The sequence below is a fragment of the Onychostoma macrolepis genome, chromosome 03 (assembly GCF_012432095.1).
Source record: "Onychostoma macrolepis isolate SWU-2019 chromosome 03, ASM1243209v1, whole genome shotgun sequence".
NCBI lineage: Eukaryota > Metazoa > Chordata > Actinopteri > Cypriniformes > Cyprinidae > Onychostoma > Onychostoma macrolepis.
Genome location: NC_081157.1, coordinates 11,857,291 through 11,871,263, shown reverse-complemented (window position 1 = coordinate 11,871,263; position 13,973 = coordinate 11,857,291). Strand labels below are relative to the sequence as shown.

The following is a 13,973-nucleotide window of genomic DNA, read 5'->3' as shown; positions in this document are numbered from 1 at the left end:
AAGGAGTACATTCACGAGGAGGTGACTGCGGCTGATTATATTGCCATTCAAGCCGATGAAACATCTGACGTTACTGTCCAGTGCCAACTTGCCCTTGTACTTCGCTACATCGACCGCTACAACGTCATTCAAGAGCGCTTTTTTTTGAGTTCATGCCGATTGAAAACGCGAATGCTGAAAACATCGCTCAAGCACTTTTGGAAAGGATGAGTGCATTGATCCCACCCAAAGACAAGACAAAATTAATAGCTCAAGTTTATGACGGAGCGGCGTTATCGGGTGCCACTGGAGGAGTTCAGCGTAAAGTGATGGATGTGTATGAAAACGCACACTACGTACATTGTTACGCACATCAGCTCAAATCTGGTAATGCAGCAAGCCACCTCAAAGATACCCAAAGTCTCCACATTTTTTTCGGAGCTAGGTGGATTTTGTGCATTTTTTTCAAGGTCGCCCAAACGGACCAGCGTGCTTGATGATGTTGTTGGCAGCAGACTTCCGAGAGCGTGTGCAACAAGATGGAACTTTCACAGTCGCTCAGTGAACACTGTATATGAGCACAGGGATGATCTTCTTAAGTGTTTTAAGACCATTCAGGACTCTGGGAACTTTGATGCTGTGACTGTGAGAGAAGCAGGAGGGTTTGTGAGGATGCTGGAGGATGGTACATTTTGCTTTTTTCTCCAACTATTTCACAAAATCATGCCACACGTCGACATGCTCTTTCAGCAGCTTCAGAAACGAAACATTGACCCCATCTTCATCAAAGCTGCCATCTCTAAGTTTGCCGACAGCATTAGAAACATCAGGTAAATGTGAAAAATCTGTGTGAAAATCTATGTGAAAAATCATAGAAATAACATGAATGCAGAATAATGTAGTATTAATCAATTGTTTTATGTTTAAACAAGGTCTTCCATATTCACTGTGCAAGAGGAGATTCCAGCTGCCAAGCGAGAGAGGACACTGGGGCCCGCAGAACAACATCGGATTGCTATTGAGGTACAGCTTATTTCACTTTCATAGGCCTCTTGTGCTCTAGTCTACAATAGTGCTTCACAAACTGCTGCATGGTTACTGGTGCCACTCAAAGGTCCTCTGTTGTTATATATAGTTTTTAATTTTGTGTTATGTTTGGAGCAGTTACTAATGTTTTGCAAATCAAATTCACTTTATCCGTTAGGGACTTCATTTGCTGAGAAAGTGCCACTACAGATAAAAACATAGCACATGTAAATGGTCCGTGTACCTTCGGATAATTCGTTTTTTGATTTAATATTGAAATCTGAAAATGAAAAACGCCACCTTTTCGTTTTCATTTGTTCAAACAAAGCGAAAAATCAAGAATTCGGCTTCATTTTTCGTTTTACTTTCAGGGACAGAAAAGGGATAAACTACTTGAATATTCGATCTCTACAAGTGGGCGGAGTGAAACGCCCCTCTCCGCTGATTGGTCTACCAAACATTACAACATAATAATAGTCATAAAAACATAATAAAAGTCCTCCGCTACTATGTATTCTTAAAGTGTTTATTTCTACTACATTTGATCTCTTTCTCTTCAACAAACAGCCAGATTAAGGAATGGCTTGACACAAACAATACCGAGGCAGAGCCTAGACAGAGATTTCTTTTGTGTAGGCTTAAATTCTGCAACCTACCCCTGAAATCTCATAAATATTAATTTAATTCGTACCTGCACACACAACTACCTACTAGCCTACATCTTTGGCACGGCCGCCTGATTTATTATAGCTAACCACCCTGCTGAAAAAAACAATAGAACCCTGCCCAAAACACAATAGAAAATGTAATGGATTTAATGGTTATGATGGGAATTGTATTGGTGTTAATGGAAACTATAGTGGTGTCTACTGGTATGTGATAGATTCTATTGGTGGGATGTTAAATCCTATTGAAAATGCCCAAAACACACTACAAAAAGGAATTTTGTAATGGTTTTACTGGAAAAAGCTAATGGTTCATAATGGTATTTTAATGTAAACCACTGGAATTTCTGTGATGGTTTCTAATGGGCTTCTATTGTTTTGTTTTTTTTTTAGTAGGGAACCTATTAAAATCTGTGTGGCAAAACTGCGCAACGTATGGGAAGCCAAACAACCCAAAAGTGGGAGAAACAGTGCGATATTAAAGAGTTTGCGCCGCTGTCCTGTCATAGGCTCAATGGACCGAGCGGCACGACCGACTCTACAGCGCAGGGAGGACGTGTTTGCTAAGCGCCACCGAATAAGAAGAGAATAAGAAGTTCGTATTTTTCCTGCACGTTAACATAATGAAGATCAGTATTAAGTTAATAACCCTAAAATAAATGCAGTGCAAAATTCAAAATACATCATATTGAATTTACATACAATTTACAATTTTGAAAAGAGTTTGTTTTTAAATCAATTAATTAAATTTTATTTATTTATTTATTTAATATGTAGCGAGAGAAAAGCCTGACAAACGTAGCCATTATATAAAATTGCACTGTTAAAGTTAAAGAACATTACCTTGGATGTTCCCTGGTCTTTAGAGACCAAAAAATAAATAAAAATAAATAAAAATAAATAAAAAATTCCTGGACCACAAAAAGCAAGGGTATGTTTGCAGCAATAGCCAACATTGTATGGGTCAAAATTGTCAATTTTTTCTTTTATTCCAAAAATCATTAGGATATTACTGTAAGTAAAGATCATCCATGAAGATATTTTGTAAATCCCCAAATAAATCAAAACTTAATTTTTGATTAGTAATATATGCTAAGAACTTCATTTGGACAAAAGCGATTTTCTCAATATTTAGATTTTTTTTTTTTTTTTTTTTGCACCATCAGATTCCAGATTTTCAAATTCAAATTTTTTGGTTGTTTGGCTTCCCATACAACGCACTGCAGCGCGGGAGATTGTATTAGCGCAGAGCACTATAAATGTATTTATTCGTGTTAAAACCATGGCTAATTTTCGTAAGGGAACATGGAAACTTAGATGCGTTGATGGTGGTGAAATTATTACCGACATTAAAACACGTTATTAACATCAACAGCCGGAGTGCTGATGTCTTTTCAGGGGCATAGCTGTCCGTCAATTATGATAATTTGCATTTAGCCGCAAACATGAGGTGTGAGCACCGAGTTCACCTTCAAATCATGACGTCAAATTCACATTTCACTAAAACAGCACCATGGAGGAACAAATAGTCCCATGCCAGTGGGATAACAATATGATTTGCTATAAAGTGCTCTGTGAATAAAACTCAAAATAGAAAAATAGCTAATAGATGTGATGTGAAGGTAAATTACACAAAGTCATATCTTGTCATATTATTTAGGTTCCTCCATTGTCCAAAACGTAGCGTATTGTCTAAAACAAAAGTTATGACTCTGTGTACGTTCACATACATTGATACTGGTCTGCGCTTCACTACAATACATTTTCCCGCTCTGCAGTGCGTCGCGGCTTTGCCACACAAATTTTGATAGGTGGCTATATAATAAAACAGGCGGTGTGCCAGAGGACTGAAAGGTTCTGCCTCGCACGGTTTGTGTCAAGCCATTGGTTAATCTGGCTGTTTGATGAAGAGAAAGAGACCAAATGTAGCAGAAATAAACATGTTAAGAATCTGTAGAAGCAGAGGACTATTATTATTATTTTTAAGGACTATTATTATGTTGTAATGTTTGGTTGACCAATCAGCGGAGAGGGGCGTTTCACTCCGCCCACTTGTAGAGATCGAATATTCAAGTAGTTTATCCCTTTTCTGTCCCTGAACGTAAAACGAAAACTGAAGCGAATTCTTGATTTTTCGCTTTGTTTGAACAAATGAAAACGAAAAATGTGGCGTTTTTCATTTTCAGATTTCAATATTAAATAAAAAAACGAATTATCCGAAGGTACACGGACCGTAAATCCATGTATGTTTCGTTCAGTCGTTTTTTGAATTAATATTGAAAGTAGAAAAATGAAAGCGGTTCCTTTTCGTTTTCATTTTCTACACAAAAACGAAAAACAAGAATTCAGCTGGGTTTTTCGTTCTCAGTTAGAAAAATGAATAAACAGTTGGAATATTCGATTTCTACACGTGGACGGGAATTAAACGCCCCTTTCCTCTGATTTGTCAGCCGAAGATCAAACTGTTCCGCCATCAGTTCTTCCTCAGTTCTGCACAGCAGAATAAGAGTCCTCTGTTGTGCGGATTCCTAACGCATTTATTGCAACTACATTTAATCTTTTTCTCATCAAACAACCAGACTAACGAATGTCTCGACACAACCCGTACCGGAGAATAGACTAGATAGGGCTTTCTTCTGTGTAGACCAATAGTTCTCAAGTGCCAGGGGTCCGTGAAATAATTTGCTATTTTCCGGATTGTAAAGTCACAGGGTTTTTTATCAAGAAGCACGCTGTGATTAATCGAATTTATATCTACACAGAAGAAAGCCCTATCTAGTCTATTCTCCGGTACGGGTTGTGTCGAGACATTCGTTAGTCTGGTTGTTTGATGAGAAAAAGATTAAATGTAGTTGCAATAAATGCGTTAAGAATCCGCACAACAGAGGACTCTTATTCTGCTGTGCAGAACTGAGGAAGAACTGATGGCGGAACAGTTTGATCTTCGGCTGACAAATCAGAGGAAAGGGGCGTTTAATTCCCGTCCACGTGTAGAAATCGAATATTCCAGCTGTTTATAAATTTTTCTAACTGAGAACGAAAAACGAAAAATCCAGCTGAATTCTTGTTTTTCGTTTTTGTATAGAAAATAAAAAAACGAAAAAGGAACCGGTTTCTCATTTTTCTACTTTCAATATTAATTCAAAAAACGACTGAACGAATCATACATGGATTCATGTACATTACAATCATTTTATTTGGGATTTCCTCCTAATCTCAATTCACCAATGATTTAGTTCTATTGTAGATAGTTTTGGTTTAGACAACAGTATTTCATACCTGATTTTTGCATTATTGTGACATAATTTAATAAAGTTCTATGTATAGCAATTAATATGTTATTTATTTTCTATGTTTTACAGGTGTGTGATACCATCTGGGCTCAGACAAAGGAGCACTTTGCGTTCACTGGGCACCTTGTGAGTTCAACACTGCTGCATGGAGAGCTGTTCTCACAGCATGCTAAAACCTTTCCAAGTGCTGCATTGAATGCCACCGTGGAGGCCTATCCGATGCTGAACAAGGCTAGACTGAAGACAGAACTATCCTTGGTCTATGAAAACCCGGAGTTTGAAAAGTGTAGTGGTGCAGTGCCTCTGTATCAGTTTTTTTATGGAGAACAACCTTCAGTGCACATTTTCAGAAACTGTTAATCTTCTGAAAATCCTTATCACTACTCCAATGACATCAGCAGAATCTGAAAGATGCTTCTCCACTCTAAAAAGAATCAAAACGTTCCTAAGGAGCACAATGTCTCAAGAAAGACTGAATGCCCTTGCCATGCTTTCTATGGAGAAAAAGATTGTGAAAGACATGCCCAACTTCAACAACAAAGTTATTGATAGGTTTGCAACCCAGAAAGAAAGGAGAGACAAATTTCTTTACAAGTGACTGCATAATCATCTCAGCTGCTTCTCTCCATCAGGCACTCAGCATCTCCTCTGCTCCTCCAGAGACACAACAGCATCTCCTCTGCTCCTCCAGAGACACAACAGCATCTCCTCTGCTCCTCCAGAGACACAACAGCATCTCCTCTGCTCCTCCAAGCACTCAGCATCTCCTCTGCTCCTCCAGAGACACAACAGCATCTCCTCTGCTCCTCCAGAGACACAACAGCATCTCCTCTGCTCCTCCAAGCACTCAGCATCTCCTCTGCTCCTTGATGCTGAGTGCATCAAGGATGCTGTTGTGTCTCTGGAGGAGCAGGGGAGATGCTGTTGTGTCTCTGGAGGAGCAGAGGAGATGCTGAGTGCTTGGAGGATTTTGATGGGGTTTTTTTGTCTGTCTTAGAGGTGGTTTACTGTACGATTCATGATGTGAACACTGGAGACAATGTATAGCATTTTTTATTGACTTGCTCACCATTACAATTGGTAATGCACAGTCTTCTTCATCTAGTGGTTACTCCATGTAATAACAGCGACTATTTACCTCTTTGTGTTTATTGAATATTGACGCAAATTACAGCAATTATAAGTTCACCTTGTATGACTTGGTTTCCAATGAATCTCAAATTGGCACATCTTTCTGTCTTTGAAAGAACAATATTTGAAATCTACAAGGACATTCTAAATTCATACTTTAATAATTACATTAGATGCTATTTGTTTTTAAATCGTTACTTTGGTGTTAATGTAATAAATAAACAGCAGAAATTGTTCAATTGTTAAAATAAAAATTTTAAAACCACATTGTCCCTCAGCCCCCCCTACTTTTTCCATCACCAGCCGCCACTGAGTAATTGTAGCGGTTAAGTTGTCCCTTCTCAGCGTGAGAAATACAAGGTGTGGCGTGAGAGCGTGTGAACTGGTTGCGTGAGACTTGAGAGCCCTGCGACTGAACCGAGAATACAACATACACAGAGAAACCACTCTTAACCAATATAACAGATGGCATAGACTCACTATTTCAGTCTGATAAAACATTTTTCTAATCTCAGTCAACATAAATCAGGCCTGAAACACGATTTAACTCACTCGTCAGCCTTTTTTATCATTTTAATTTTATAATTAAAACACTTTTTTTTTTTTTTAGATTAGATGCACTTCCAAACTCACGCAAACTCTTGAAATATATTCATACCTGTGAAAAACAGAGAGGACAGAGAAGTTACGTGTTTCCACAGCGGAAGCCAGTTTATTACTGAGTCGGTTGACCAGGGGAAAATAAATCTCTCGCGGCTTCCACGAGCGCCTGATGCGCCATGGTGTAATGCCACAAAGATATACTGTTTTACCTTAATTAGAAAAGTTCTCATTTTGTTAAAAAACAAAAGAAAAAAAGCTATACACAAATGGATGGGGGTGTCACTGTTTTCAGTAAACTCATAAATGGCATTTTCTCAACCCATTACATATACACTGTATATTACAGGTACAGTATATACTCTAAAATAAGTTGAAATATACAATTTTGCTCATCTCAAGGCTTCCATATTTTACTGGAAATACATAAATAGTAGGTTTACAATTTGATTCATAGTATGCAGTCTATATAGTTTATATGGTGAAAGATGTTTGCGGCGTGATTCACATGACTATTACTGTAAATGCAATTATACTAACATGCAGTGTCTTATAACCTTTATTATTTCTGCTTTATTTGTCTGCTCCATTAACATGGTGGCCCATCTGTGAATCACTGCTGTTAACGGCGGGAAGAGGAACGATATTCAAATGCTAATGAGCTCGTCAGCTCAGGATTGGTCGGCTGTGTTGCTGCTCAGATCATTTAAAGCCTCCACAGCTCACAGATTTCAGTAGATCTCTTCTGAACGGACTGAAGTCACCTCAACAAACTCACGGACTTATTTTCTTTCTGGAAAAATCCCCATTTGGAGATATTTGGGCACTGAAATGGCTTCTGAGAGGTAAATACTTGCTTTTGTTGTCTTGATAATTTCCACTGAAACAATTCATTTCAATTTATAGCATTTATTAGCAATTAAAGACATCTGAACTAACCCCAGTATTGTTGAACTAAGGCTACACATAAAACTAAAACAAGTTGAAATTTCATGATGAATGTTTGTTTGTTTATTATTTTAAAATTTAAATGAATAGGCAAGAGTTTATATACAACATTTTAAGTTTACAACTGCTTCCAAACTCTTCATGTTGAGCATCTTGGCTTCTGGTTTTTGCAGAATCTAGAGAATCACAGATTTAAAATGATCCAAAATTATTGTTATTCTTTTAAGAGTTAAATCTTGGATCTCATGTTTTCTTATGAAACCCTCCATGTTTGCAGTCGTTTTTGATGAATTCCTTCACTCTTCTCCTACAGGGCTCTTTCACCAGAGCGGTGCTGGGAGGTCTTGGAGTCTGCTGAAAATGACGTCTTGAAACACATCAATAACCTTATGAGCGACTGGAGATGCATCAGAGAAATGACGAGGGAGCAGGAGCTGCTGCTGGTGTATTTCCTGGAGGCTTTAGTGATGCTGACGTTCCTCCAAGAGCCAGAAGTGGTGAAGAAAATGACTGTGAGTGATTTAGTCTCAGTGACAATGAGTCATATCAATCCAAAATAAAATTCTTGTTTTTCCATTAGAAGCACCATGAGCTTCTATGAAGTTAATTAATTAGTGTTACAGGTGTCACTACTCAAATAATTCTCTTCATAAACAGTAATTCAAGTTAATATGATAAAAAACAATGTGTATGTAAAATGTATGATTAAGTCAGAAATTGAAAACAAAATGCACACCATGTTAGGAAATGTCCTAAACCATTTTAGTTCACCTTTACACACTTTAAAGGGGTCATATAATGCCATTTTTGTACAAGTTAATATGATTCTTTAGGGTCTAAATGAAAAGTTTGTAATATACTTTAATTAAAAATTCTTGTTCGTATTGTAAGAAAACACTCATTTTACCTGGTCAAAAACAGCTCTCTGTTCAACACGCCATTTCAGTGCATGTGCCTTTAAATGATCATGAGCTCTGCTCACCCCGCCCCTCTGCTCTGTGGGGCGTGACACAACACAAGTGGAGTGTTGCCTTGACAACAGTTGAGGGTATCTTTTGGCGGAAGAATGGCAGCGGGAGTTTCTGAGGACACTTTCATTCATTTTAATGTACTGTTACCATGTTAACTTTACCACAGCGTACACAGTTTATAATAACACAATAACCATAACGCGTTGTTCATTACAAACGTGGGATTATGAATTATATTGAGATCATCGTACATAGAAAACATGCCGTAATGTACACTTGATTTCACGTAATGAACACATGATTTCACGTAATGAAAGTTAGTGTAAACTTTAGCCACATTCATGGTGAAACATGCAAGCGATTAGGAAAGATTAATCTAAAGGTTAATAAAATGTTACACTCACTTCTTCTGGAGGTGCAGCAGGAACACGAATAGTTGGTACCGATCCTTTTTTCAGGAGCAGCTTCTTGGCAAAACCAGCTTTAAACTGACCCTCGTTTATAAAGCAGTCTGGTGAGAAATGATTCGCGCAAACATGAAAGAATTGAGGTTGATCTGGGGGACTATTCCCTTCGAAAACAAAACTCAGCCACTGTGTCTTCAGCGGTTCTGATTTAGAAACATCAAAACGACTGATGTGTTCGTTATTACACCCAAGAACAGAACACCACGATCGCTTAGACGCCATTCTGCTCCAGCGTATCAACAATGGTGGACTATGATGACAGCTCACTCAGGGCAGGTCTGTGTTGAAACGCTCCTGTCAATCAACAATCATGGGAGGGGCCTCCGATCTTGTGACGTCACAAGACGAACAGCTCGATTTCAGACAGGGGAAAACATATTAGGAGATAAAAAAAAAATACTGGATGGATTTTTATCATTATAGGATGGTTGTGTACAGGCACTGCCAACACACATTTCAGTACAATCAACTTGTAAAAGTGGATATAGCATTATATGACCCCTTTAAAAGAATTATGTGTATTTTTGTCATCAACCCACATAATTGTAGATGTTGTTAAATCTGGTCCATTTTAGTTTCTGGTTGAGAGTAATTTTGGCTTATTGTTTGAATTGTTTGCAGGTTTCTGATTGGCTGAAGCGGACATGCACCGAGGGAAATGATGAGCGAGTTATGGTGGGAGTGGACGAGTGCAATGCCTTCTTTGTCCTGTCAAAGCAGGAGGAAGCGGTAAGTTTAATAATAAATTAGATTAAAATGAAGCTACTTGGATTTGTCAAAACCTCACAGCCTTCTCTTCTGTCCATCATGCAGTGGTTTGACGTTTACTACCAATATCTGCGTTCAGTGATGATCAAGAGGAGACACAGAAGATGCAGTTTAGATGAAGCAGAGAAATTCTTCATGTACTCTTCGGGGAATCCGGTTGACAATCCCTGTGAGGATCTAAAGAAGCTGCATGACGAGTGAGTGCACTCAAATAAACCGTCTCACCTTTTGTGAAACTTCTTCGTTCTTTACTAAACCACCTTTTCTTCTGGATGCAGGTATCACCTCCCAAGCGTCACCACTGATATGGTCAGATCTTCGGTACACACTGCTGTGCACAGATTGCATTTGACGGATGATGAGAAACTTTCAAGGTACTTCAGCTACTGGACAGACAACGAGGAGAAACCTCAGTCCGGTCCTGCTGGGTCTTTATAGCATGTTATCTTGCATTTTCTCCATCATTCAAGTATCCTGACCAATACTGTGTTTCTTTAGTCCAGCTGAAGCGCCCGAGGCTGAATGGATGAATGAAAACATAGCTTTCTACTTGCTGAAGATGTCACATCCAGTAATGGTACATGCAGCGCCTCCAGAATTAGCTGCACGGGTGCAAATCTCAAGGAAATTTGAGAGCGATTGCCACTCGCTTTGGTGCGTGACTCAGAAGAAACTCCGTGAGCGTCTTGTACTTGGTAAGGCGTTCATTCAAGTCATCAAAACTGATATTCCTCATTTGGGTGTTACATCAACTTTGGCATTGGCAGATCTGACAGATTGAGCTTTATTAAAACAATTGTTCCTTTTCTTAATTTATTAATGTATTTATTTTGTGAAAAATTCTGACAAATGATTCCTCATGCTCCCTGATCCTCACTTCAATATGCAACTTTTCTGACCAGCAAGTGTATAATGTCTTAGTAAAGACTAGTCATAGTGTGAAAACATTGAAGTTGAAGGCATTTTTGGAAGTCACATGCACAGCTAATATCGTCTTGTTTCTACAGATACGTTTGGTCCACGTCAGCCATCTGAGAGCAAAGTGCACAGCTGGATTGAGAAGCAGGGATGGATGGAGAACGTGCCAGATGCTGCTGAAGTTGTGAAGAACTGGAAGCCTCCACGAAGCATCCAGGCTCCGACAGACAGTAACTCGATCCGTCGGATGAGCCGCAGGCAGTGCTGGAAAGGTCTGCAGCTGATGGCAAGGGTCTCGGGGTCGTCACCAGCAGGCGGTTTGCTTGCGGAGAGGTGATCTGTGACTTCCACGGCCGGCTGATCTCCAGGGACGAGGGACTGGAAATCCAGCAGAACAATCAGACACAAGCTGGACATCTGTTTTTCTTTACCAGCAAGAACGGACAGGACATGTGTTTGGATGCTCATGAGGAGCGCTGCGACTGCCATCCAAACAAAACAAATTAATCACTCTGCCAAACACGCCAATCTCACTTTGTGGAGGATGAACTGGTCATACTTTTCTTGGCCGCACAGGACATTCAGACCGGTGAAGAGATCCGCTATGACTACAGAGACAACAGAAGGTCCTACGCTGGGGACGGTCTGGATCTGACACCATCCTAACAGAAGATGGATATTATCTGGAATAATGCGTAGGCTTTTAGGAAAATATTCATATATGGATGGGACTTATTGGTTTTACATTAATATTGCGACAACAGATGATTTTATATAAAACAATTTCACCTGAAGACCATCAATAATTGGACTGTACATTACAAACAAATACACAAACAACAAACCTAGAATTTTATATAATAATTCTCATCTATTGCTACAAAGAGTTTAACTTTTCTATGCAGTTATAAAATAGCAGTTATATTTGGTTGTGTTCTCATGTTTTCTTTACTTTTTCCATTTGCTTCAACAGTTTATTTTTATTGTAAAGTAAAGCTATATATTGTTGGTTTAGGAAAAAACAATTGTTCTGCTTCATGTTTATAACAAGTCTCAGTTAGCTTAACGCAGTACACAGCAAGTTTTTTTTAATTTTTATTAAATAATAAAGAAAACAGAATAAAATTATTTTTCAGAATTTGCTTTTTGTTCAAGCAGTTAGCAAATGAATAGAGTGCAAGTCTAAAAGAGGCAAGTTTTTTTTTTAAAGAATAGAATTAGAATAGAGATTGCTAGAGTTAGAGGGTCAATTAAAGATGGAAGAGATGTGTTTTTAGCCGATTCTTGAAGATGGCTAAGGATTCAGCTGCTCGGATTGAGTTGGGCAGGTCATTCCACCAGATGGGAACAGTTAATGGAAAAGTCTGTGAAAGTGATTTTGTGCCTCTTTGGGATGAACAATAAAGCGACGTTCACTTGCAGAACACAAGCTTCTAGAGGCACATGAGTCTGAAGTAATGAATTTAGGTAAAGGGGTGCAGAGCCAGGTTTTGTAAAATTAATCTTGCAGCTGCGTACTGGATTAATTATAAAGGTTTGATAGAACTGTCTGGAAGACCTGCCAAGAGAGCATTGCAATAGTCAAGTCTGGACAGAACCAGAGCTTGAACAAGGAGTTGTGAAGCATGTTCCGAAAGAAAGGGCCTGATCTTCTTGATGTTGAATAAATCAAATCTGCAGGACCGGGCAGTTTTAGCAATGTGGTCTGAGAAAGTCAGCTGATCATTAACTGTAACTCCAAGGTTTCTGGCTGTTTTTGAAGGAGGGATGGTTGATGTGTCTAACTGGATGGTGAAATTGTGATGAAACGATGGGTTTGCTGGAACCACAAGCAGTTCTGTCTTGGCAAGGTTGAGTTGAAGGTGATGGTCCTTCATCCAGCAAGAAAAAGCAGCTATCGTCGGATCATCAGGATGGAATGAGAGTTTCATTTACCCAGTAAAGTTGTAAGCATAACTCTAGAGAGAAAAAGTAAAGAAACTTTTGAATAACACTTCCTAAGGATTTTTATTGAATTAGAATACTGGGATATTTTTTTTCCCCTCTTTTTTTTTTTTTTTTTTTTGGCTCTATTAAACTTATTTTGAAAACATACAAAACAAGGTGTCATCACTGGAACAGTAATAATAATGGAAGGTGGAACTGCAGACTTCCAATTCAGGAGAATCAGTCGTCTGGCCAATAAGGTTGCAAAAGCTACACTATCAGCCTGCAGTTAGTTTGATGGTGTCTGGTACATCCCAAACACTGCCATTAGAGGGTTAGGGTCTATTTGTAAAGACAAAATGACTGAAAAACACCTAAAGAGTCTCCCCAAAAGTCAAACAATTTAGGACACGACCAAAAGGAATGCAGTAAGGTGGCTGGTTCACTTGAACAACGAAGGCATGTTGAATCAAAATCTGGGAATATTTTATTAAAGTTCACTCAAAAATGAAAACTAGCCTGTTTTACTCACCCTCGAAGCATCCTAGATGTATGTGACTTTCTTCTTTCAGACAAATCCAGTCGGAGTTATATTAAAAATTGTCCTGGCTCCATCTGTTGAACAGTCGGTGGGTGTTTCTGTTGAACAGTCCACAAGATGTCAAATAAAGTGCGCGCTTCCATAATAAAACGTGCCTCACACGGCTCCGGAGGGTGAATAAAGGCCTCCTGTTACAAATCCATGCGTTTTTGTAAGAAAAAATATCCATATTTCAATAGATCTGCTTGTTCTGGAGGGTTTTATGTTTTATATTTCTTCTGCCTTATAGGGATGATTTTAAGCATATTATTGTATAGCAGCAGCATACATATTTCATTGTTTACAATTGAGAATTTAAAATGTAGAAACAGGATTACACTTAAATAAATCATTAAACTGTTGTTATTCATTACAAAATGAGAGGTTCAGTGCTGCTTATGGCATAAATATGATAAAAGGAAAATAGAAAACAAATTAAAATAGAAACTAAACAGAGATTTAACAAAAAAAAAAAAACTACAATAAACAGTTAAAGCGTTGAGGTTAGCCTTATGGTTAGATATAAACTATTGTTACACCGAATTACATTTTATTGGGTGTCTTTTTTTTTTTTGCTCAGAAAAAAATATATTTATCAGGAAGCATTATAATGTACAGAAAGAAAAAAACTTATTATACTTAATATTTTGATGCATCAAAACATCATAAAATGAACATGTTCTTTTTTCTGCACAGGATAA

General features: G+C 38.3%; 1 protein-coding gene across 2 annotated transcripts; it reads left to right on the top strand.

Annotated features, from left to right (window-relative positions):
* The first annotated feature begins 289 nt into the window (after positions 1 to 289).
* LOC131537650 (uncharacterized) lies at positions 290 to 13,725 on the top strand. 2 transcript variants are annotated; one of them, XM_058771228.1, is made up of 9 exons: positions 290 to 809; positions 912 to 1,002; positions 7,331 to 7,539; positions 7,956 to 8,154; positions 9,702 to 9,809; positions 9,894 to 10,045; positions 10,127 to 10,222; positions 10,347 to 10,543; positions 10,856 to 13,725. In XM_058771228.1, exons 3-9 carry the CDS (start codon positions 7,526 to 7,528, stop codon positions 11,101 to 11,103), a joined length of 1,014 nt encoding a protein of 337 aa, XP_058627211.1. In that variant the 5' UTR covers positions 290 to 809; positions 912 to 1,002; positions 7,331 to 7,525; the 3' UTR covers positions 11,104 to 13,725. The 2 variants fall into 2 exon arrangements, with proteins under 2 accessions (XP_058627211.1, XP_058627212.1); XM_058771229.1 differs by lacking the exons at positions 7,331 to 7,539; positions 7,956 to 8,154; positions 9,702 to 9,809; ... (2 more) ...; positions 10,347 to 10,543; positions 10,856 to 13,725 and adding an exon at positions 5,033 to 5,635.
* Positions 13,726 to 13,973: the final 248 nt, after the last annotated feature.

Bases quoted from the DNA above. Each gene is read 5' to 3' on its own strand.
- LOC131537650 (XM_058771228.1), top strand. The intron at 9,810-9,893 runs GTAAGTTTAATA...TCCATCATGCAG, and splicing joins TGTCAAAGCAGGAGGAAGCG to TGGTTTGACGTTTACTACCA. The intron at 10,223-10,346 runs GTACTTCAGCTA...GTGTTTCTTTAG, and splicing joins GATGATGAGAAACTTTCAAG to TCCAGCTGAAGCGCCCGAGG.